The following is a 24,402-nucleotide window of genomic DNA, read 5'->3' as shown; positions in this document are numbered from 1 at the left end:
TACACTTTTGGAGAAAGCAAATTGATTTAGATCTTTAAGCTTGTATGGTATTTCTTGCCAAAGATCAATGGCCTTAAATGAGATCATTTGTTTGCCAGTATTTGTTTTTACTCGGAATTTGTGAAGATTTTGATTGGCCGCATACCTGGTACAGGCACAGACACAGGCACAGGCATTGGCATTGGCATAGAGAAAACCAGCCTTGGAAGCTATTTGCAGCTCTTAACGTTGGGTGTTAATTTTGTATGTTTCAGCGTAATGTCTCGTCAAAAGAAAGGCAAAACAGATAAACTTACAAGGCGACGAAATCGTGTCAATAACATATATGTCGACTACCCTGGAAACAATCAGGGATTTGTCAGCAGTAATTTGAAGCTGGAGAATATTGGTAAGCCAAGCCCGAACGTGGAGATGAACTAGTGAAATGAAGTTCTTCTTGACCATTCTACTGATGTGGTTTTGGAAGAACTAGCAGAAGCTCCTTATAGCGTTGCAGAGGTTACTCTGTCCTGCACTATTGCACTGTTGTAAATCAGTTAAATGTCGATATATTTTGCTGCTTGTACCAAAATACTAATTTTGTTGATTATTTTTTTCTATACACGTGCACTATCACACAATGGCCATGTCCTTCTATGAGAAGCGCCTGCAGGGAATCATGGTAGCTGTATTCATCAAAACAAATATCCAGTTCAAGTTGATGAAGACAACTACCATGATTCCATGCAGGCTTCTTCCTTAAAGGGAATTGGTCATAATGCATCAACTAAAAGTAATCATGCGTTTTGGAGGTTTAAACCATACTCAGGCGCGGCCTGGAGATACACAATTACAATTTGTAGCGTACTATGGTACGTTCTACCCCTACAAAACCTGTCAGCGATATACACTTGTAGGCAAGCAAAAAGAACTATAGGGAAAAAAGCATATTTCAAGCAAGCAAAACTACATGTTGTAAGCAGTCTGTGAATTGTCTTTTCTGACGAAATAAAGTTTTGGAAAGCAATCATTTTTTAGGCATGTGCAAGCCAAATAAACACATAAGGTAGAGGGAATTTGACCAGAGCTGCAACCTAATGCACAGTTTATGTAAATGAGTCAGGCTTGCAATCAAGAGCTGGGCGTGTACATGTTTCAATTAAGCACTTTGAGACTTATAGACACTCACAGTGCTCTCGCAGTTTAGTGCTGTTACGAGACTTTTCGTCGTTTCTTAGTTGAGTCGAGTCACCTCGATAAGTTTGCTTTTGCCTAGTCAAGTTTATTATGTAATGCAACATAAAATTTTACTTAGCAAACATATTGTTATGGCACTCAACTGTAACACTGTATTAAAAGGATGTAAAAACGTTGGAAAGGAAAGCTGTACTAAGTTCAATTAAATATCCCGTTGAAGCCAGTTAGCATCTTCCAGGGTCAATTTTTAACTGCTGCTTCGTAGAATAATTCTATACGTATAGCGTTTCAATTTGTTTTCATGTGGTCAATATTAGAACGTCGAGAGTTTTTAATTTCTCAAGGAAGGTGTTTTCTTATATTTTTGCATTCAGTGATTTATATACTTAATAGTGAGATTTAACGCAGCGCACGCTTGCACAAATTGTATTACACTGTCTTGAAGAATAAATTGTTGTTGGAGCTAACTTCAACTCTCAGTGTCTTCTTGAATTTTGTTAAAAGCCATTAGAATGTACGCCAAGTTTTGAGACACCCCGTCTTTTTTTGCCAACAATTGGTCGTTGTCTTCAAATTTCCCTCAACTATCCCTCCCCCTTCCCCTCGCCCCCCCAACACACACACACAATGTTGATGTGCATCAGCCACACTCGGCCGGACATTCCCTCAGAGCTAACTAACTGGCTGGCATTTAGTCCCGGCATTTAGTGTGCCAAAAATGTTTGATCTGGATTGCTGATATCGAGAAACAATGAGGAGATTCTGCTACCGTAAGGGAAGTGGCATGTTCTAGTACTCAGTTCTCACCGTGCTTTTAGTGCATCTTCGATAACGGACAGTTTTTCAGATAAACCTAATCTACTGATTTAACAATTTAATCATGAGCTCGATTTCTAAAACCAATAGAACGTTTTTGTCGAGGAACTATTGGTTGATAGTTGCCCGAGGAAATTTGATGTTCTTAAAACAAATATTTGCTCGAGAAGAGAAGCTTCGAGCATAGGCCTACGAGCACGTTTGGCCTTGGCGGGGGGGGGGGGGGGGGGGAGGGCGGTGATTTTTTTGCCCGAAAAAAATACGCAATGCCCGAATGCGTGAGTGTTGAAATCGGGGTGCAAACGCACTCAAAATGCGCGAAAAACGAAAGCATTCAGAAAGATAGTTATATTAAAAGCTTGCATACTATCAACAGTCTCAATCTAGTAAATCTAAAACTTATTAAAAGAAAAAGTTCTTCCTTTTATGGCGTTCGTTAAGCGATCGGTAGATCAGCAACATAGGCATAGGCCGTCTGGACGACCGTTACAGAAGCTTTCCTATTTTCGAGACGAGCGTCTCGACATACTCGCGACGTTCAAAGAACAACACGAGGCATTGCTAGAAGTCCTTCGAGATAGTATTGTTTTGGCTGCAGCAGACTTGCAGCTTACACTGCAAGCCTTCCATGAATTCAGAAGCCACGTAAACAAGATGGTAAACAACATGGAAGTACTAGAAAAACAATAATCTCCAAAGAAAAATTCAAGAAAAAAAATGAAAACACCCCATTGCTAAGACATTCCAAACGGCTCTTCTCAGAGCTTCCACAAAAACAAAAGTCTTGGTCAACGTTCGCTTTGATTGTGTCCTTGTTTTGTCGATGGAAAATTGGGAAAGGAAATAATACCCTTATCGTGGATTTCCACGATACACATTTAACCGACTTGTAGCCAACAGAAAAGCCCCGGTCACTCAAGTCATTTCAGTCTAAGTCCAATTTATTGCAAGGCAAATGTCAGAGAAAGTAGCTTACAAGCCTTGAAACCTAAAAGAGAAGGCCGGAAAGGAAAGGACTGATTACCATGGTGTTTTCGGTGCGCAACGATACTTCAGATCAGTAGCAGATACGAATGGTACCCTTACCACGGTACTACTTTAGGTAGCAACTCTTTTTTAGTATATAAGAAACCACTTGACCGCCTGCAGAGCGCCAGTCGGACATCTAATAACAAAGAGAGAGATAAAAGGTAGGAACCTTTATTTACGAGTTTTGGAAATAACGCCAACAGCATTATTTTGTAATGTTTTCTCTCAAGAGTCGTTGCCTGAATCATGAGCGTTTTGCGCGAAAAATTACGTAATTTCCGTAGCTGGGGGAGCTGCAGGCCCCCACGCCCTCCCCCCCCCCCCCCCCCAGCTCGTACGTCTATGGCTTCGAGGGCAAATATGCTAGTTTTAAGAACATCATGAAATTCGTGATAGAACGCTAGTAGATTTATACTAATGTAATATAGCGCTATACTCTCAGTAGTAGTAGAGAGTGCGCATTTGCGGCCTCTTAAAGTACTAGTCAAATACTAGTCGAGTGCTAGCCAAAATATAGCTCATGAATAAAATGCGCGGGAAACTTCTTAATTTATGTGGAACATGTCCGGATAAGTAGGTAAGCTTCGATTGAAACACGAAGTTTATCAATATTTTTTGTTTATCAATATCAACAGCAAAAGACGCCATAAACGCCACTTTTTAGTCGTGGATACGCGAAGCGTAGAAAGGACTCTTGTTATGGGGCAAAATATGCAAATGTTCACTCACTCAGATGTAAACTTTGGGCTGATAACAAGGAGAGCCTGGGCACGAGTTTCTCGAAGACCTCCAAAATTGAGAGCGGCCATTTTGGTTCTTGTGTTTCGCTTTTGTAAATATGTAGTATTTTGCCTGGGGCTTTTGCTCACACGTAGATGAAAGCTGAGAGAGGTATTTATGACTGTGGTCATGTATCGGTCACAACAGCGCGGCCGGCGAGGTCAAAGAATTGTTACAAGTGAAAGGCAGGAAGTGAGATCGTGTTTACTAGACGTGGTTCATAGCTTTTTTCTTGTATGGCTAGAGAATTTGATGGTTTCCCTCACGCTTTCTCTCCTTCTAGAGTACAAGGTAAGCCTTAGGTGGCCTATTTCTGTATTGTACTTTTTTATGTACACATTGAAATTCTAGCGCTGCCCGTATCCTAAATGCGAAACCCGTGATTTGATTATTTTGTATTTTCAAATAAGCTTACTTCAAGCAAAAAATTCAAATTGCTTAATCTTTTAATTTTGTTGTTCTTCACACTATATTTTTTTCTGTGTTCTACACAGTTCGACCAGAGTGAACATTTCTTCATGAATGGTATAAAAGTCAGCATCCACGCTCGAGTAAATATGCTGGCTAAAATTTTAGTGATGGATAGACAAATTAGCATCCAAGAGACTGTGTAGATCTTCTTTTTTGCGGGAGAGATTTACAGTCCAATCATGTCAAACACACTGGTGATGTATGTATATTCTTATTTTTGTTTTAGAAACGAGATTTGTAAACAAACTTCTGAAATCAAAACTTGAAATCATATTAATTATACCTGTTAACAATCGTTTTGAATATTTCTGCATTGCTAGTGAAATTAACACAAACAATTGCCAAGATAGGGAAAAACAATGTGATTTCTGTTTTCACGAAAGAAAACTATTGCTATAGTTAGTGTCCATTACTTTTTAATTTGTATTGCATCAAGCTGAGGGAACTCTAATGCAGTAAAAACCCACATACAAGTACACATGTTTTGGGGGGCTTCTTTTTTATCGGGCGTTTTCTGCAAAATCAACCTGAAAATGTTCTTAAGGTGTTCTTAAAATTGTTTCTAAAAATTAAATACTCCATATACTACCAACAGATGAAATCAATGTGCAAGCACAACATTTCAATTAATTAATGGATAGCACATAATTATATTGATCTACTTAGTACTGTACTTAGTACTATACCCTAGTAGGTTATTGTAATCTAGCTGGCAGCCAATTTTCATAAGAACAATTTTCATATTTCAGGCTGAATGTGTTCTTATGTATATGGTGCTTTTTTGACCAAATTTCAGCCTGAGTGTTCTTAATCCACTTGTTCTTTTATGCGGGTTTTTACTGTAGTTGACTCAAGGTGCACTGCAGGACTTATGACAAAAAGGTAGGGATTTTAAACACTCATTGCTAATTTATCCACGAAAAGAGAAGTAGTGAGTCTACTGTAGTTATGTGAAAGGGGTTTCAAGTTGAAAGCTACATGTATATGAAAGGGTAACCTTTTCTGGAAAAAAAAAAAAAAAACACTATACAAAAGGGAAAGTATGTTGACGTTGGAGTAGAGCCTCCTTGTGTAAAACTTGGTTAGGTCCATTTTCCCTCCTCCTGGGCGTAGTCACATGGAGTAACATGGAGAAAATTTATATATGACTGTAAATGAAAACATCCCCTTCACTTTGGGTTCAAATTCAACAACAAAATTGAACTTTTTTGGTACAAGATGTAGCAGGGATTTTATGGCAGAGTATCATTTTCAGCCAAACCTTTTCAAGTAGCCCTTTCTGGGAGGAATACTGAAAACTGTTTGAAATGATTCTTATAATATTTGCAGAAATACTTTTCTCTCTATTCCCATTTACCAGCTAGCTAAAATCATGTTTTTTATATTTGCAATATCTAGATAACAGCAGACATGTAAAGATTTTAAGGAAAACGACCAATTTTTTAAGTTTACAAGACATGTTTCGACAGAACTTCTGTCATCACCCATTTCTTATTAGCGGTTCTTTCTATGACCAAATTGAGGGTGTGGCCATGGGGTCTCCCCTTGCTCCCGTATTAGCCAATCTTTTTATGGGGCATCATGAAAAACTATGGTTGGAAAATTTTCAATGCTCTAAAATTTTATTTTATCGTAGGTATGTTGACGACACTTTTTGTTTATTTCACTCGCAGCACGATGCTGTTATATTTTTTGACTTCATGAACTCGAGGCACCCCAACATAAGGTTTACTATGGAAAAAGAACTTAATCGCAAATTACCCTTTCTAGATGTTCTTATTGATAATAGTGACACTAATTCTTTCCTAACTAGGGTTTACCATAAGAAAACCTTTACTGGGTTATTAACTAATTATTTTAGCTTCACCTCGTACTCATACAAAGTAGGTCTCATTAGGACTCTTGTTAACAGGCCTACAAGATCAACAACACTTGGTTGGGGTTACACGAGGACATAACCAAGCATACTGAAATTCTCAAAAAGAACTTTTTCCCTACCCATTTAATTGAAAAAGTGGTTAACCATTACATCACTGGGACCCATAGCAATCATTGTCCCCGTGGCTACCCCCTTACCACCTCGCCCACGTTTTACTTTAAGCTGCCGTACATAGGCCATTTTTCTGTCATCACTCAGAAGAAGATTCGACACTTAATCAAGCGCTATTGTAATGATTTAGACATCAAATTGGTTTTTTCTTCCTTTAAGATAGGTAACCTTTTTGGTGTGAAAGACCCTATCCCTGGCAGGCTTCGTTCACATGTGGTTTATAAGTTTACATGTGCAGGCTGTAATGCCTGTTATGTCGGCAAAACCACCCGACATTTCTCCACACGCGTACGTGAACACTTGGCCGTTGATAAGACCTCTCACATTTTCAAACATCTTCAGAATTCTGAACGTTGTCGCTCATTGTGTTCAACAGACTGCTTTCATATTTTAGATCACGCCACTACCAGCTTTCAACTCAAGATAAAGGAGGCTATCCATATTCAAAAAGAACTACCTTGCCTCAATCAGCAATTACACCATGTAAATCTAAAATTATCCTTTTAATTTACACCTTTTCACGTTCTTTTGTTACTATTTGTCTTAATTAGCATTTTTGTCTACTTATTATTCGACTTGCTTTGTAATCATTCAACTGAAGATGACAAGTTCTGTCGAAACATGTCTTGTAAACTTAAAAAATTGGTCATTTTCCTTAAAATATTTGCAATATCTTTTAATTATTTATTCAACTTTGCCTAACTAATTAAAATACTTATATACATAAATTTTTTATTATTAGGCAATTATACAGTGGATCCCTCGTAATATCAGTGTCCTACCAAGGTAAAATTGTGCAAAATATTCTTGGCATTCTCAACCTGATTGTCTTAAAATTAAGAATGTCAAAACCATGTGACATACTTTCTGCATAATTACAATGCAGCCTTTTCGTAATGCAACACTCGAATGTTAACTGAAGAAGCACTACAACCAAATTACCTTGACTTGAAATGCACTGCTGACTCACTAATATTATACACATTATAACCCACAACTCTGACTGGGTGTCAATTTGAGACTGGTGAACTCCCATTTAATGGCTCCCTTGTGCAGCAGACTGTAGAAATCAATTGATACTACATGAACAAGTTAATATAATAATAATTATTTTCTAAAGCCAATCAAAGTTAATTAATATATTCCATTGTAAAATTTATAAGCAGTCTGTATAAACAGCCTGTAATTTGATTTTTGTTTACTTGCTTTAAGTCACACTGCAAATGTACTACTTGAGCTTTCAAAATGGGTTTCAAAAGTCCATTCAAAAATTATCAACTACAAATTAATTATAGATCAAGTAAATGTATGCAGCCAATGTATCCATGACCTCTTCATAGTTCCCTTCGATTTAAACCTAGCATGTGAACATACTGTTGAAAACAGTGCTAGAGACGGGGAGGTCATATCAAGTGATTTGTTATGCCTCGAGGCATTCCTGTTCGTGCTTGTTATGTGCCAGTTGCATTTACCTACAAGTTCATTATTATGAAGTGCATTGAACATATTCCAGGACATTCTGTGCGGTTGCAGACATATTACACCATCATCTGAATTACAAATCATGAAATCCAAAAAGGCGGATCTGAGATGGTGGGTGACACTAATGAAATCATTTTTGCGTCAAATGACATCATCACTCCATGTTGTAGGCCACTAGGAAATAGTTTTTGACTGCCAAAATTCATCCACATTTCATTGTCATTGCTTTTTTACCCTAGGAGTTAAAGAAACCCCCTCCCCGGTCGCAGAGGACCTAGAAGAAAGCCCGCCTGAAGAAGAGGGTTTACGTGCCCCGCTGTTTGTCTTTCCAGTTATCAGTAAGCATTTTGTGTTCAATGTTCAGCCCTTTCTGTCTTCAGGTCAAATTTTGGCCTTTTCTCAGTTGTCAGTTAATCCCATCAAGTCTAAGTACCGAAAAGAGTACATTCTCGGAAATACAGAAAGTTAAAATTGAAACTCTTTTTGATCTGTTGATTTAGATTAGCTTAGCTTGGTAGTTTCCCCATCGCCAGTTCGTCAGTCCTGCATATGTGAGGGCGTTCGCTGGATCGATGAGTGAACAGAACGTGACCTGGCAGTTGTCCATGTGAACACTGACAGTGTCGTACTTAACGGGGTGAAGACGTGACGGTCAATTTTCATGGATAATGATCTTTTTTTATAGAAGCAGAACGCGTGTAAGCTAATATTTTGAAGGCATTTCTGATAGTTCATGTTTCGTCACGTTCATCAATTGCTGTTTCAACGAAGTAAAAGGCTTTCATTGCGCTAAAGGGCCTTGAATCTGTCGCTGCGCGTAAGCAAATTCTGCCGTCCGGTCTGGTATCTCGCTGATTTAGGTAAGCAATTTAATTGATTGATACCTATATCTAGAATGCGTTAGACTTGTCAAGGGATCAATTCAATATTTCACTCACTGTACTTTGTCCACTGATATGGTGGTGTGCGCGCCGAATCCTGGCCTTAATTGAGCAAACGTTTTAATGTTGTCTACGACAATAAAAGTGAGTTTTGACGTTCAAAAACTTAAACGTTGAGTTAAGATAAAGGCCTTGTTTTTAATTAAGAGAGAGATAGAACTGAGAGTATTGTCTTCGCGAAGGACACTGCATGGAAAAGCTCTAAACATATATTTCGCTGCAGCATAAATTGAAGGCTTTTCTTTCAGTCATTATCTTTTGTCTTGGCATCGAGGAAAATTCAATAACGTTTCAGCTCCATTTCCGTTTATAAAGACAACATATAAAGAGACTGGGTGGCGATACGCACAGCACGCTTCGCCTACAGTCAGAAACACATCGCTCAGTTTCGTCTTAGCACTACCCATACCAGTTCTCGTGATCAAATACCCCTAACACACAATCTCTAAAACCATCTGTCGCACTTCTTGTTCAGGTGGTGCGAATTTGAACGGAATTTCGCTCTAGACCACGGCTTAAGCAACAGTATATGTTGGTTGATCAGATAATGATCGATTGGCACCAGTTGAAGTGAGTACATTTAAATCTTTCTCCTTGAACCGCTGTCTAAACGCAAGGGAATGCAAGATTGTCGAAGACAACCTAGGCACTTATCGTTATGGAAACAGCGCTTTAATTCTGGTTACAATGACGCATTGAAATAATTACACTGAGATGTTATCATGTTCTGATTCTTGGTTACATTTCAGTTACGGGATATCCCGGAACTGAAGCAGGGAAAGAAACGAATGTTGTCAGCAGTGCATGTAGTCGCCATAAACGAGTTGTTTTGAGCTTGTGTTCATGGCGGATGCTGCCGCTTGCTTAACGAACTATTTTCTTAGAAGCATACACAAAAGATTTGGAATTGCATTACAAAACATTCCAGAAAGAACAGAGAGAATTTTGAATTAACCTTCCGTTACTCAAATTTAATAGTGCGCAATGAATATAGTCATTTCAAGGACTACTAAGGACTGTTTTGAATGCCTTTCAAAACAACGGGAACAAACAAGGGAATAAAGACAGCAAGGATGGGAATTTTCTCAGAAGACAAAGGTTAAAGAGATTGGCAGATTTGTTTTCTATGAATCTGACCCACGTCTAATTGACCCAGGAATCTAGTTCTGTCTATTGTAATCCTATTAGGAAAATTCTTCAAGGACTTGTCTTGTGTTATAAGACCCTTGTAAGACTTGTAAGAAGTTAAAAATTTCGCCGAATATGATTTCCGAAAGATTTGTTTCTAATCAGTCTAAAGATTTGTTTCTAATCCTTTCGTCCATGTGTTAAAGATGACATCGACAGGAATTGCTTGTTTTATTGAAAACTGTGAAATGCCGGCGAAATTAAATGACTTTGGGTTTTCATAATTATAGCATTTTTTTGAAATCATTAAATGATATGAGAGTAAATGTTGCCACGAATGCAATGAGGATTTATTTTTATACAGCTGACAAATGTTGGCATGAATAGAGTATAATAAGTAATGTGAAACTAATACGCTGAGGAACGCATAAGACTGCTTAAAGTATTCCGTGATGACTGTTCATCGAAGATTTATGACGACACTTTCGTGTGTTTGTAAATTTTTTCGAACATTCCTTAAAAAAGACTGTGGACTTATTTTTTCGTAAGATAGGTCATAGCGAGTATCGCAACTGTAGCTAAAGGTAATTTTTGATGTTTTGTGTGATAATCGGTGTTGACATAAATTAACATTTTGCCCACGCGGAACAGAGAACTGGGTGCTAACGTAGTACGCAAAGGCTCATGGTTAGTACGTTTGTAAAAAGAGACGGTTGAGAAACTTGTGACATTCTACGGTCAGCCTTGCCACTAGCACTTTAACATAAGGTTTATTTTTATTGTATAAATAACGTTATTTGATTTATCTTTCATTCTGTTGTTTATATATCAACCTTAAAACCTCAAAGGTGATGCCACTGCATTTGGTCGGGGGCACACGGTCCCTGTTTTTCCTAATAAGAGGTTATTGGGTTTAAATGTCCGGCTTTGGCGCATGTAGGATGTTATTTGATGTATCTCTTTTCCAATTTGTTGTAAGTTTATTGTCACAAATTAAAACATATCTTGGGCCTGGCTGAACAACGCGCCCATGCCTCAACCTTTGAGTGTGTTCGGTTGTGTAGTGAAGGGAAAATATTTATTTTTATTTTCTTTTAGGGAAATTCCTTTTTCTTAAGGTTTAAACACAGCGAAGAAAGAACACAAGGCCAACTGGTAAAATGCTATTACATTTTAACGTTGGCATTTTAATCTTTATCATCTCGAATTCATTGTTGGAGATCGCACATAGCTGCAGCAGAAGAAGGCGCAGTTGTCATGGTAAGTTGTCAGTTATTATTCTTGCATTCATCCTATATATTATTTCTTCATTTACTTCGGCAGTAATGTGTGACCAGTTGCATGAACAGTTTAGTTGCGTGACCAAATTTGACAGAAATGTCAGAACAGTTCCAAAGTTGACTGTAAAGATTTAGGAAAATAATCTTTATCCAATATCACAGTAATTCAATGATACGTTTTTTTCAGGAAAAGTCACGAATTTGAATACTAAAGTTTGGATGCTGTCCATAGGGAGGAAAGTTTGAAATCAGCGCGGGAAATCTAAGCCCCCCTTCCTCAGGCCTACATATACAATCATGGACAAAATCTTGGGACAAATTTGCACTTTTGGCGCTTTTGCCCACACGCTAGACGCGAATACAACTTCACCTGCTTAGCCTCGTCCCCCTACTCCACATACAATGTTGAAAAATAGTACCTGCAAGTTTCAACATTGTATTGGGTGGGGAGGGGGAAGAGCAACGCGTTTTTAAAAGGAAAGCAACGCTTTTTTCAAACGTCAGTATAGTTCGTTACATTACACAAGTGTCCTAAGGACTTCTGTCCACGATTGCAAATGGGGTTATTCAGCAGTTTCCTCCAGGTTATGTGTAGGCTTTTATTGTAGCTCATCTCAAATTCGTCTTCAAAAAACCACGTGTTCTGTTTTTCTACCTGTAGCAGTACATGGCGGATGGAGTAGATGGTCTCCAGTTTCAATAAACCATTGCAGTTGCAGTGGCAAAGCTCGTCAGGTTCGACGCTGTACTAATCCTAGTCCCCGCTGTGGAGGAAGGTCTTGTTCAGGTGGCTCTACACGATATGTTAATTGTAACGAATGCAGTTGCAACAATGGAGGCTGTCAGCACATCTGTAAGGAAACCGACGCGGGACGTACCTGCTCATGCCTTCCAGGATATAAACGCAGTGGAACTTCATGTACTGGTATGTGAATACTAAGAACTTGACGAATGTAGTCAAGTTTCGTTAGCCCTTCCGTGGAGCGAAAAGGTTTTGTTCGATTTTTGGGTTCTGACTCGCGCAAGAATGACGGTGAGAGCAAACAACCGGCCGAAGGCAGAAATGGGTGGTCGTACCCTTGGGCAGCGGGTTTCAAAGATGAAATGAAATTTCGATCACTGTCTATTTTTGCCATACTACGCCATAACAATAACATATGACCATAGGTTTACTCTGCACTGGTGTTTAAAGCACAGAGGGCTACCATTAATATAGCAACAATAGAGAATTGTAGTTTTAGATCATATTCGATTCTATCATCAGGTTATCTAAACAGCATACCATCACAATTTTGGCAGCCAGTTTTTTGATTGGTCACTTTACCCATACATGCTAAGAATTACATCGCCGACTTTATAAATACATGATGTCGATTTTCCTCCGAGAGAAACAACGAGCTAGCTGTATTTCCTTTGACGTAGGCAACATGGCATGATGTTGCCATATCATTTGGTAATTACGCCGTGTGTTCCAAACAGCCGCCATCTAATTGGATCCGCCATTTTAGATTCCTCGATTTTTTCAAAACGTCAGAGGACCACTGAAATAACTTTAATATATTCAAACTCAAGTGCAAAAAAATGCTAAGAAGCCTTAAAAATGTAAAACGACTTGCTTAAAGCTAATTTCTTATAATAAAATCACCTTTCGCTTAAATGCTTAACCGAGGCTGGCTAAAAAATTGACGTTCCATCAACAACTGAAAGAAACCAAAGAAAGCATGCTTTAAAATTTCCGAGACAATAATGAAAAGAAAAAAAAAAAAAAACTAAGTTCAGTACAAAATTATTTCCATAGAAATACGTTGCGCTACGAGTGATTGGAGGACTCCGGATAATGGCGTCAAAAACCCTCAACACGTCTGTAGTGATGGACGGAAAGTAAAAGTGAATACATTATGCAGGGTTGAGTGTAAATTTGGTTACCAGCTTGAAGACACCTCAATTGCAACAGCTGTGTGCACTACACAAGGCAACTGGAACCCAAGGAACTCTCCTAAATGTATCGGTAAGTATTTCTGTGTTATCATAGTGAGGCAAACTTCATGGTGGTTGTTGAAATTACATGGATTTTAGCTCTGGGTCGTCTCAGGTTGGTTTTCGTCCTTTTAACCATTCCGAGATGGCGTTTGCTATCTCAAAAGTAAAAAAAAGGAAATAAATAAATAATTACACAAACAAGATATAAAATAAATAATTAAGCAATAGACCACAAGTTTTTATGGTTTATAGGCTGATAAACCACGCGGGATGTTGGAAGAACGCGAGAAGAATTCGTAAATCACGAGCCGCAGGCGAGTGATTAACGAATTCTTCGAGTGTTCTTCCAACGTCCCAAGTGGTTTATCATGCCTTTAAACCATAGAAACTTGTGGTATATTGCTTTTATATAAAAATTCAGAAGACCCTCGAAATTTCCATGAGTTTATTGGCACAATAAACCATAGCTGATTGACCAATCAGAGCGCGCGCATTGATTTGATTATATATAAAATTAAATAATAGATGATTAAATAATTCGTATAGCTCCAATAGTAGACCTTTTCTTCTGATATTTGATGAAGTATTATCATATGACTGGTATTAAAGCTATCATTTTGTTCTTGAATTAAATCATTTATAACCGAGAAACTCGCAATTATGTGAACGTGCCCATACATTCTCAGTAATTTAACAAATATTTTTTCTAGCTTGAGTATTTGAGCTATAGATCTGATATATAATCTACATCATTTCTGCATTATTGACTTTAAATCAGCTCATTTTAATTTGTTTTAGGATTTAATTTTTTATAGCCGAGAAATTCGCAACTATGTGACCGTCTCCATACATTCTCTGTAATTTAACAAATAATTTTTTCTAGCTTTAGCATTTAAGCTGTAGTTCTGAAACTATGCAGACCTCGTCTATGTTCATTGACCCTGAACACTGTTCATTTTGTTTTTGGATTGATTTGTTTAATAGCTGAGTAATTCGCAATTAACGTTACTTCTCCAAACAAGAAATCTGTGTTTTAACGAAAATATAAGGTATTGACAAGAAACTTCTTATATACAACCAGTTAAAAGCGGAGTCGCTCCAACCGCCCAGTTGAATGAAATTTTAAACCTACCGACCACCCTACGCACGGAGTGATGATCGTCTCATACGTGATCGGTCTTTCATAAAAGTTTGTAACTAAAGCGATTTCTGAATATATTACTTCTGCTAGCTAAAGAAGGATATCTGTGATATGCATGAAGTTTGCCAAGATTAAATATTACGCTCTCTCGGTCAAGTTTGTGATTACATTTAAGATGACTGATGGCGCCTACACAGCTGTCTAATTTGAATCTCAGCGCAAGTTGGGTTTGCTGAACGAATACATTATGAACTAAGAAAACTGAGAAGTTACAAATAAATAAGCGAAAGAAGCAATGTAGCGCAGTTCAGTGTCAGGGTCAACAGCTTTCTACAGCTGTTGCTCCAGTTTTTAAATAGTAGAATACTTTAAAACTGACTTTCATGACATTTTCTTACATTATGGACTACCTTGATGACCAGTTAGTCGAATAAAATCTACTAAAGTAAGGATGAAGAAACACAGAGGGATTTTCAACAGAGTGTCGTCAAACCAAAAACCAAAGTAACCACTCCAGCCAATCACAAGGACGCAGATAATCCAGTGAACCAATAAAAACTCGAAGTAATTACAAGTAGCTGACGCGAAGCGCGGGAAAACGCGTGGAAAGAGTTACGATTGCTTTTGGTTTTACTTCTGATTGGATGAAAAATTGGCGGGAGTTTTTTAAGCCAATCGTGTAGCGTAGTAAGCGCAAAACCAATTACTTTTCGACACTCAAATGAAAACCACTCTATAACAAAGTTTTTTAAATTTATCTATTTTATTTGTTTTATTTATTCCGTTTCCTCCTGTCCTAGACTGAAATAAGAAATCGAAAAACACAATCAATCAATCAATCAAACAAACAAACAAACAAACAAACAAAAAAAAAAAAACAGGAAACACACACACACACACACACACAAACACACAAAGAAATCACTGAACGTATCGTGTCTGTGCGGTTGCCCGGGTTGAATAAATAAATAAACTAACAAACAAACAAATAAACAAAGAAATAAACAAATAACTAACTAACTAACTAAATAAATAAATAAATAAGCCCACCAACCTTAGTTGACAAATTTTAATGAGTTAGCAAGTTGATTTGATCTAAACCCTATTCAATATGTATCTTCTTTACTAGGATTTTTCTTTAATCTTTTCCACTTGTTTATCTTTGTAAACAATTCGTTTTTAATTATTTATTTACCTATTTATTTACTCAAATGATTTTTTTTTCTCTATTAGCGAAAAAATGTAGCCCCGTGGTTCTTCCTAATCGTGGACGCGTAACTCCCTCTTCGTGTAAGACTGGGGCGTCTCATGGTGAAACATGCTACTTTAAATGCCTGGATAACTTCGAAGTCGATAACACTAAAGCTTCTTGTTACAATGGAGACTGGAGTACTAGTCCGTTTTTCAGTTGCGTCGGTAAGATACCAAAGTAACCCGTTAATCTGCGCAAATTCTTTAGGCCCCAACATAAAATGCGAAGGCGACTCAAAAAGAGACTTATGAGACTGCAACATGCGGTTTCTCTTTAGTTATTTTGAGTGATACCAGGCTGTGGACAGTCTTGAACTCTAGATGTAATGATATCTAACTGAAGAAAGAGAGAAAAGGAGTGAAACAGTTCAATGTAGAAACTGAGCTGTGTCACTATCGGTATGACTTTGTTTTACATTGTCACCGGTCCATTCGTGATGAATGAATGTTATCGCGCCACTCCACTCTTCGTCATGCTACGTCACGACACGACACGCCTCCTCACGCCACACCATCCCACCACGCCACGCCACGCCACGTCCCGTCACGTCACGTCCCTCTACGCCACGCCACGCCCCGTCACACCACTCCACGTCACTTTTCGCCGCGTCACACCACCCTGCGTCACGCCACGCCTCGCCGCGTCACGGCACGTCATGCCACGTCGCACCTCGCCATGCCAGATACCTATAACCATGAAAATGACCAAGAATATGGAAATGTAAAATGTGATAACGAAGAGGTTATATTCCGTTTTGGATAAATCAAAATGCTAAATTTGGTAGGGACTTGGCGAAACTAGTGAGAGGTATTCTCCACATAAACCCAACTTAATACTGTTGTGTTTTATTTCTCGTCTCATTTATAGACAAAACAAAGCCGGTGTTTACGAGTGGATGTCCGTCAGACCAATCTGTCATTGCCGATAAAGGAAAGACGGACAAAATGGTCTACTGGCCGGCAATTACGGCTGAGGATAATAATGGTGAAGTTCCCGACATGGAAGTCACTCCAGTAGAGATTTTTCCGACAGATACATCGTATAAATTTTCAAAAGGAACCCACGTTGTAACTTTTACGGCAAGGGATCAAAGAGGAAATTCACGATCTTGCTCTTTCAGAGTAGAAGTGAAAGGTAGTAGATGTCGGTTGTTTACGGTGGTTATTTACATTGGTAACAGCTACTTTCCCTTCAATTCTCGGTCTTACTAAAACACTCATATAAACTGTAATGGTTGACATCCTTATATGAACCAGTGGCAGATCCAGACCTTGAGCTAAGGGGGCGGGGGCACGGTTTTGTTTTGCTTGCCCTGCCGGCCTTTCTTCTTTCTGTGATTTCTTCTTTTTTTGCCCAAAATAAGGAGTGGGGTGGAGGGGGGGGGGGGGGGGGGGGTGCTTACATGGAAAAGCCTTCAAGCGCGGGGAGCTACTGTCAATTGGTCTTGTGCATACTGACAAAAAGATCATTATCGAACGTTGCCGGGCAACCAGACAATACAGGACAATACCAATACAGAAAGGTCCAGACACACAAGAACTGTCATAGATCAACTTTCTTTCCACGTGCCAGTGGAACTGTCCATCCCAGCCAGTATATTCTACTGAATGCATTAAAGCCTCTCTTATGCAGGACCTAGACATTAATGACCTAATATCTAAAAGTCATTTCTACAATTGCGGTTAAGAAACTACTTACCGTGTCCCTGTGTGCATATACACATGTATCCCGTTCGGTAGTATCTGCACAGTAATTTAGATTGAAATTTAGAACACGTACACTACATTTGCCAGTTTCAACAACTCCGAATACAGAAGATGATCTGAACTATAGGTCTTTTCTTTTGTTTATGTAGTTCTTCGATGTAATCCTTTGGTCCCGCCTCAAAATGGCTTGCTGGACCCGGCAAATTCCGATTATTTGCTTGGTACCAAGTTCGGGGTTGAATGCCTTAAAGGGTATCAAAAAGAACCACCAAGCCCTCCGAGGGAATGCGAGAAGAGTGAAGATGACGTTACTTATTGGACAGGGGAAGAGACAAATTGCACAGGTAAACACCTGCAGTGGATATGGTTGAGTTCATCATCTTGTTTACATCCACTATAGCTACTTGCAATTGGAAAAATTACGTTAAATACCCTCCGAAATAAGCTATCCAAAAACTAAGCCTGTCATGCCAACTCTCAGGCACAAAAATCTGTCTGTTACCTATAATTAAGGTTATGCACTGAATCTCGTTTGTATTTGAGAAAGATCGAGAAGGAAACACTCAACCTGCAACCTTTCATTTTCCTATTTAGATTGTGACTCTGCATTCCGCGATCTTTCCTTTCGACCTGTGAATGAATTGCAAACCAAAGAATTTCCGTGGGGTGTTTTGGAAAACCCAAATAGTAAATAGCCAACAACGTATGGTGGAGAACAGTCACATTTAACCTTGGTAGCATTAGGGTTAACCCAGATAGCGATCATTTTAGTCTTAATAGCGCTTTGCTTTTCCCATAAATAGTTCTGACTCGACGTCAGTTTCATATAGCTCTTAATAATACAAGATGTTCCCTTACAGCTATTGAGAGTAAATCATTGCCATTTCAGTACACCTTGAGCTAACTGCATTGCTATTTAGCATGACCTTGGTGCTATTCAGGCTGAAGCATTTATGTACTTACTCGTCACTATAAGTGACTATTCGCCACTATTCGGGCGCTGTGCTCTATTTGCTATTCAGGTTTTCCAGACAGCCATCTGTGTGCACTTGTAAAGTGCCGGTAAACGTGTACCAAACCTAGAAATTCGACTGTTCGTGCCACAGCAACCAATAAGTTTGGTGACTTCAATTCGTCACAAACAAGTATGCCACGGTTGTGACACTATAGCTTGACATCTGTGACTTTTCCAGTTTCATATTTATTAGTATTATTTATTGCTGACCAAACGTGTAATCCAGTACCTGACTGCAAGAGGTTTGATTAAACATATTACTATTAGCACGAAATTACTGTTTTTGCAGCGTTGAAGTGCCCAGCCATTTCAGTACCTCCCAACATTCAAATGACAGGAGCTGGATGTCAAGATAGCTCTCCCGAGTTTGGGACAACCTGCTTTTTCGACTACCAACCGGGATATAAACGCACTGAGGGCTCTCGCTCTATACTGTGTAAAGCTGACCAAGCATGGAGTGGCTCACCCCTCCAATGTGAAGGTCAGAAAAACGTTTATATCAAGGAGCAATTGTGGTTAGAATTTACGCAATGCATGATCGTGGACCTCACAATCGGTAATTAAGATTCAAAAGTATCATCCTTCAGCGCATGCTCTGTAGAGCAAATAGGGATTAAACGGGATTACAGCTTGACGAATCAAAATATTAATTATATAGAGGACCATTGCAAAGGTATCTCTTCTAGATGAAAATTGTTTTTCGAACAGAGATTTGTGTATTTTGTTTTAGAATTCCACTGAGAGTTCACCCTATTGAGAGTAGAGCCAAAAAATGAAAGTCATGAAATGGTCAGGTAGACTCTTAACGCAAAATTTGATTGGTTTAGATCTTTTCTCGGTTCCTCTCTCCAACCTCTGCTCTCAATAGTCCAAGACCACCATCAAATAGTGCACAATTTTTAAAAATGATACTTTTATTATGTTTAGTATGAGATAATCGAATATTGAAAGGCTGTCATGGTAGTATATTTTCTGTAAAATAATATAGTCTTTGCTTCATCATGCTGAAGCTGTGACATGTCGCCCACTTCCTGTGGATTCAAAAGGACTCTCCGTGGAACCTGCATCTTGCGAAGTGACCAATTCCTCCTACGGAGCAGAGTGTCGGTTCCAATGCGCATCTGGATACAGGCTTGAAGGACCTTCCATAAAAACATGTACCCAGAGCGGTGACTGGTCTTTCCCTGCAAACACCTACTGTAAAGGTACGTTATGCCGTCTCAACCTGTGTAGCTAGTGTTGTTTCGCCAGCAAATACTTAAGTTTTACGTCAGGGGCCCGTTTCTCGAAAGTCCCGGAAACTTTTCGGGCCCAGAAAGCCGCAGCAAAATCTCTACCCTTACTATTACAGAGCTGTTTTGTTTACATATTCTTAATATGAACAGAGGTTCCCTTCATACAAGAAGTTTCAGGCGTATACACTTCTCCGTTTTTAGATACAGATGAACTAAAAATGGCTTTACAGGCCCGGAAAGTTTCCGGGGCTTTCGAGAAACGGGCCCCAGAGCCGTAAGGTTACATTGTAATCTTCGCCAGCAGAGAAGCTACGAGGGAACTTAACTTACCCATAATCAGTCTTATTTTTTAATGACCTTTAATTGGGCTCGGCTACCGAAGCAAAGCAACAGGGCGTAAAATCCCACCAGCTTCGCAGGCAAGGCCGTTTCGGTCCAATTCTCGAAGCAGTACTTGGACCTTTTAAATTACTAGCATAGTTTTCGTGTCAATTTTGTCTCGATATTTGCCGTAATCGTAGCTGGAACTTCTGAATAAAAGGAGAACAACAAAGTATATCTTAGTAGCACTTTTAAAAAAGAAATTTGTTATTCATGAATAAAGAAAAGATGACTTGGATCTGAACTCCCATAAAAAGAAAGTGAAATAGAACTGTGGTACAATGTTCTCTTGAACACGAGCTGACATATTTCTGAAGCTAAGAACAACTTTATCTTCAACATTTATTCCATTCCATTTCTATGCTTTTCTAAACAGATGTTTCCCCGCCTGACTTTGGTAATTCTTGCCCCGATACAATTGTGGAATATGCTGATAGGAATTCTAATACTAAGATGATCAGTTGGACTGAACCGCATGCTATAGACAATTCAGGGGTCGCACCAAAAGTTCAGCTTGTTGGCAAAAGTCCTGGTGACGTATTTCCAGAGGGCATCTATACTGTCAAATACATTTTTACCGATGACAGTGGAAATATAGCGGAATGTTCATTTCAAGTCTCTGTATCCGGTAAGTAACTTTAGGAACTCAAAGTGTCCTGAGTCGGGTCATCTGTGAAGGGATCGCGAGGGGTGCGGTTGTGTGAAGGAGGACGCAAGTAGTGTAATTTGAATGCTGAATGTGACCCAGTTTTGAAGTTATCAAACAATGATTCGGCCATACATATGTTTCTGATTTATAAATGTTATACATACCACAATCTATACGTATATGAACATGGACAAAGGCCTCTGGTTTGTAATCACGTTCTACCACGCTCACTTCCATTCTTCTCTGTCTTTTGCAAATATTGCTTACGGGTTCATCTATAAGCACCTCTACGACTGCAATTTAAAAGGTTGACACTTTCTTCGTTTTCCCATGCCTTTCTATTGTGGATTTTTTGTGTAGACGTGCGGCTGGGGATTCTGACACTCTTGCTAAACAGCAGACACCAGAAATCCTTACACTTATCTCATCGCTCCTCCGAGCAGGAGGTCTGTATGGGAAAATCTTGACAGAGGCCGTGAGTACAGACCGAACGCAGTGAGGTCTGTACACACGATCGGGGTCAAGATTCTCCGATGCAGACCGACTAAGCTCGGTTAATAAGATGTTTATTTAGTAAATGGTTTGAACCCAGGAGTATCAGTAGCTCGTATAGTGTGATCGTCCGGGTGAGGGTAGTTTTGAAAAGAACTGTTTTTGGTGACTGACGTTTCGACAACCTGAGCGGAAGTCATCTTCAGAGTCAAGTGAATAGTGTTTGTCAGTCGATGATGTTGTAAGTCTGGTCCGTGTTTTCAACTACTGACTCTGGATAGCTGGTACACTAACCTAGAACAAACGCCTCTTAACAGATGTCAACAACCACCGGCGCCTTACAAACGACTTATCCATGACGGAAACGAAACCGACAAACGGACTTCCAACAGACCGACTTAATTTGACTAACAATAGACGGACCAAAAACCGACTAATTTGACTAACAATAGACGGATCGAAACCCACCAATGACTGACGACAAACTTTACACGAGTCTTTCAGCCAATACCATCATGGCTAAACTGACCAATCATGTTCACAGAATTTCCATGCTCGTCACGCAGTCTCCAATAACTTGGATAACAAGAGCTTTCCCGAAGGTGCCTTGTTCGTGCCGTTTTCTCCTAAGTTTTAGTTTCGATTGAGAAGATATATTAAGAGTGTTTTCCACTGCATTTCTAAACTCTTCGAAGTTCGTCAAAAAGACACTTTGCTGCGCGTTGCATTCTCAACTGTCTTCTCAGTGTTTGGAAATGGGATGAAACACCGTCCCTTGTGTTTCTTCATTGAAAGGCCTATAACCATTGTAATGATTCTCCGCCCAGATCTACCCCATAGATTGTCACAGTAAAGTCTTTTAATTAGATTTCTCTGAAATTCGTTGAGTATCCTTACAGCGCAGAATATCACGCACAATTAGCGTGCGCACTGACATAAACAAAATGGTGGCTTTTTCCAAACGGCTTGGCTTGCGAGAGACAAACTGTCGTTTTCTTTTCGAAAACGAGTAGCGGGACCTAACGATTTTTTCATTTAGTTTGAATGCACCAATAACATTCTTTCTATACAGGAAGTACAGACCAATTTCTATTGCAGAGTAAAAATTGTCACTGAATGATGAGAGTATATTTCGAACTCGGAATGTGACCTCAGAAACACTGCGCACTTGGAACATACTGAATCCCTGCCTGCTAAATATGGGTGCCCTTGTCATGAAACGTACTACATCAAATTGCTCCTTGACATCGATGTAATACATCCATTGTAGTTATTTATTCTTCCTATTTGTGGCTCCCACAAAAAACGTGAAGTGAATGATTCAAATAAGGACGTTTCTGAAAGCTGATATGTTACGGAATTGTGGGGTTTAATGAAAGTCTTCCTGTTCCTAAACGAATACCGGTACCCCCCCCCCCCCCCTTTTTTAGTCGTGGATACGCGAAGCGTAGAAACGACTATTGTTATGGGGCAAAATATGCAGCTTATGTATCACACTTTTGGCCGATAACACATTGAGAGCCTGGGTACGAGTTCTCGAAGACCTCCAAAGTCGAGAGCGGCCATTTTGATTTTGGTTCTTGTGTTTCGCTTTTGTAAATATGTAGTATTTTGCTTAGTGCTTTTGCTCACACGTAGATGAAAGTTGAGAGAGGTATTTGTGACTGTGGTCATGTAACGGTCACAACAGCGCGGCCGGCGAGCTCAAAGAATTGATACAAGTCGAAGTCAAGAAGTGAGATCGTGTTTACCAGACGTGGCTCGTAGCTTTTTTCTTTTTTCTTGGCTAGAAGAGTTGGTGGTTTCCACTCGCTTTCTCTCTTTGTAGAGTCCAAGGTAAGTCTAAGGTAGCCTGTTTCTGTATTGTATTTTTTTATATATATACATACTGAAATTCTGGCATTGCTGAGCACGACGTATCTTAAATTCGAAACTCGTGATTTAATTATTTTTTATTTTAAAATAAGCTTACCTCAAGGAAAAAATTCAAATTGCCTGATCTTTTAATTTTGTTGTTCTTCACACTACATTTCTTCTGTGTTCTATGCAGTTCGACTATAGTGAGCATTTCTTCATGAATGGTACACAAGTCAGCATCCACGATTGAGTAAATATGCCAGCTAAAATTTAAGTGATGGATAGACAAGACTGTGCAGATCTACTTTTTTGCGAGAGAGATTTACTGTCCAATCATGTCAAACACACTGGTGATGTATGTATAATCTTATTTTTGTTTTTAAAATGAGATATGTAAACAAAGTTCCGGAATAAAAACTTGAAATTATATAAATTGTACCTGTCAACAATCGTTTTGAATATTTCTGCATTGCCAGTGAAATGAACACAAACAATTGCCAAGATAAGAGTAAAATAGTGTGATTTCTGTTTCCAAAAAAGAAACTATTGCTATTTTTATTGTCTACATTACAATCTGGGGGACTCCAATGGTTGACTCGAGGTGCACTTTTTATCAGCGGGGACTTATGACAAAAAGGCGGGGATTTTAGACATTCCTTGCTAATTTATCCACGAAAAGAGACGTAATGGGTGTACTGTAGATATGTGAAGTTTGGAGCTACATGTATATGAAAGGGTAAACTTTTCGGGAAAAAAAAAACACTATACAAAAGGGAAATTATCTTGACCTTGGGGCAGAGCCTCCTTGTGTAAAACTTGGTTAGGTCCCTTTTCCCTCCTCCTGGGCGTAGTTACATGGAGAAAATTTATATATGACTGTAAATAAAAACATCCCCTTCACTTTGGGTTCAAATTCAAAAACAAAATTGAACTTTTTTGGTACAAGATGTAGCAGGGATTTTATGGCAGAGTATCATTTTCAGCCAAACTTTTTCAAGTAGCCCTTTCTGGGAGGAATGCTGAAAACTGTTTGAAATGATTCTTATAATATTTGCAGAAATACTTTTCTCTCTATTCCCATTTAAGCTAGCTAAAATCATGTTGTTTGTATTTGCAATATCTTTTAATTATTTATTCAACTTTGCCTATCTAATTAAAATACTTACATACACAGATTTTTTATTATTAGGCAAGGAGACCACTACAGCTTAGCCAATTATACAGTCGATCCCTCGTAATATCAGTGTCCCACTAAGGTAAAATTGTGCAAAATATTCTTGGCATTCTCAACCTGATTGTCTTAAAATTAAGAATGTCAAAACCATGTAACATACTTTCTGCATAATTACAATGCAGCCTTTTCGTAATGCAACACTCGAATGTTAACTGAAGAAGCACTACAACCAAATTACCTTGACTTGAAATGCACTGCTGACTCACTAATATTATACACATTATAACCCACAACTCTGACTGGGTGTCAATTTGAGACTGGTGAACTCCCATTTAATGGCTCCCTTGTGCAGCAGACTGTAGAAATC

At 38.9% G+C, this 24,402-nt stretch overlaps 3 protein-coding genes across 3 annotated transcripts in view; all 3 read left to right on the top strand.

Annotated features, from left to right (window-relative positions):
* Nucleotides 1–1,649, top strand: part of LOC110049051 (uncharacterized) — a 44,447-nt gene extending 42,798 nt beyond the window's left edge. Inside the window, exon 33 of the mRNA XM_089287516.1 lies at nt 255–1,649. Coding sequence (XP_089143642.1) covers nt 255–420 — 166 coding nt within the window. The 3' untranslated portion in view covers nt 421–1,649. The remainder of the gene's footprint in view (nt 1–254) is intronic.
* Nucleotides 1,650–8,352: 6,703 nt separating this feature from the next.
* LOC149113827 (P-selectin-like) lies at nt 8,353–15,707 on the top strand. Its single transcript, XM_089287398.1, has 5 exons — nt 8,353–8,664; nt 10,972–11,133; nt 11,815–12,078; nt 12,952–13,161; nt 15,508–15,707. Exons 2-5 carry the CDS (start codon nt 11,034–11,036, stop codon nt 15,705–15,707), a joined length of 774 nt encoding a protein of 257 aa, XP_089143524.1. The 5' UTR covers nt 8,353–8,664; nt 10,972–11,033.
* Nucleotides 15,708–20,405: 4,698 nt separating this feature from the next.
* The window catches only part of LOC110049068 (uncharacterized), a 46,983-nt gene continuing 42,986 nt past the window's right edge, over nt 20,406–24,402 (top strand). Inside the window, exon 1 of the mRNA XM_089287472.1 lies at nt 20,406–20,491. The gene's annotated coding sequence lies outside the window, so the exon portion shown is untranslated. The remainder of the gene's footprint in view (nt 20,492–24,402) is intronic.

The sequence above is a fragment of the Orbicella faveolata genome, unplaced genomic scaffold (genome assembly GCF_042242905.1).
Source record: "Orbicella faveolata isolate gen_17 unplaced genomic scaffold, um_ofav_v1 contig_14, whole genome shotgun sequence".
NCBI lineage: Eukaryota > Metazoa > Cnidaria > Anthozoa > Scleractinia > Merulinidae > Orbicella > Orbicella faveolata.
This window is presented reverse-complemented; position numbering and strand designations above follow the sequence as displayed.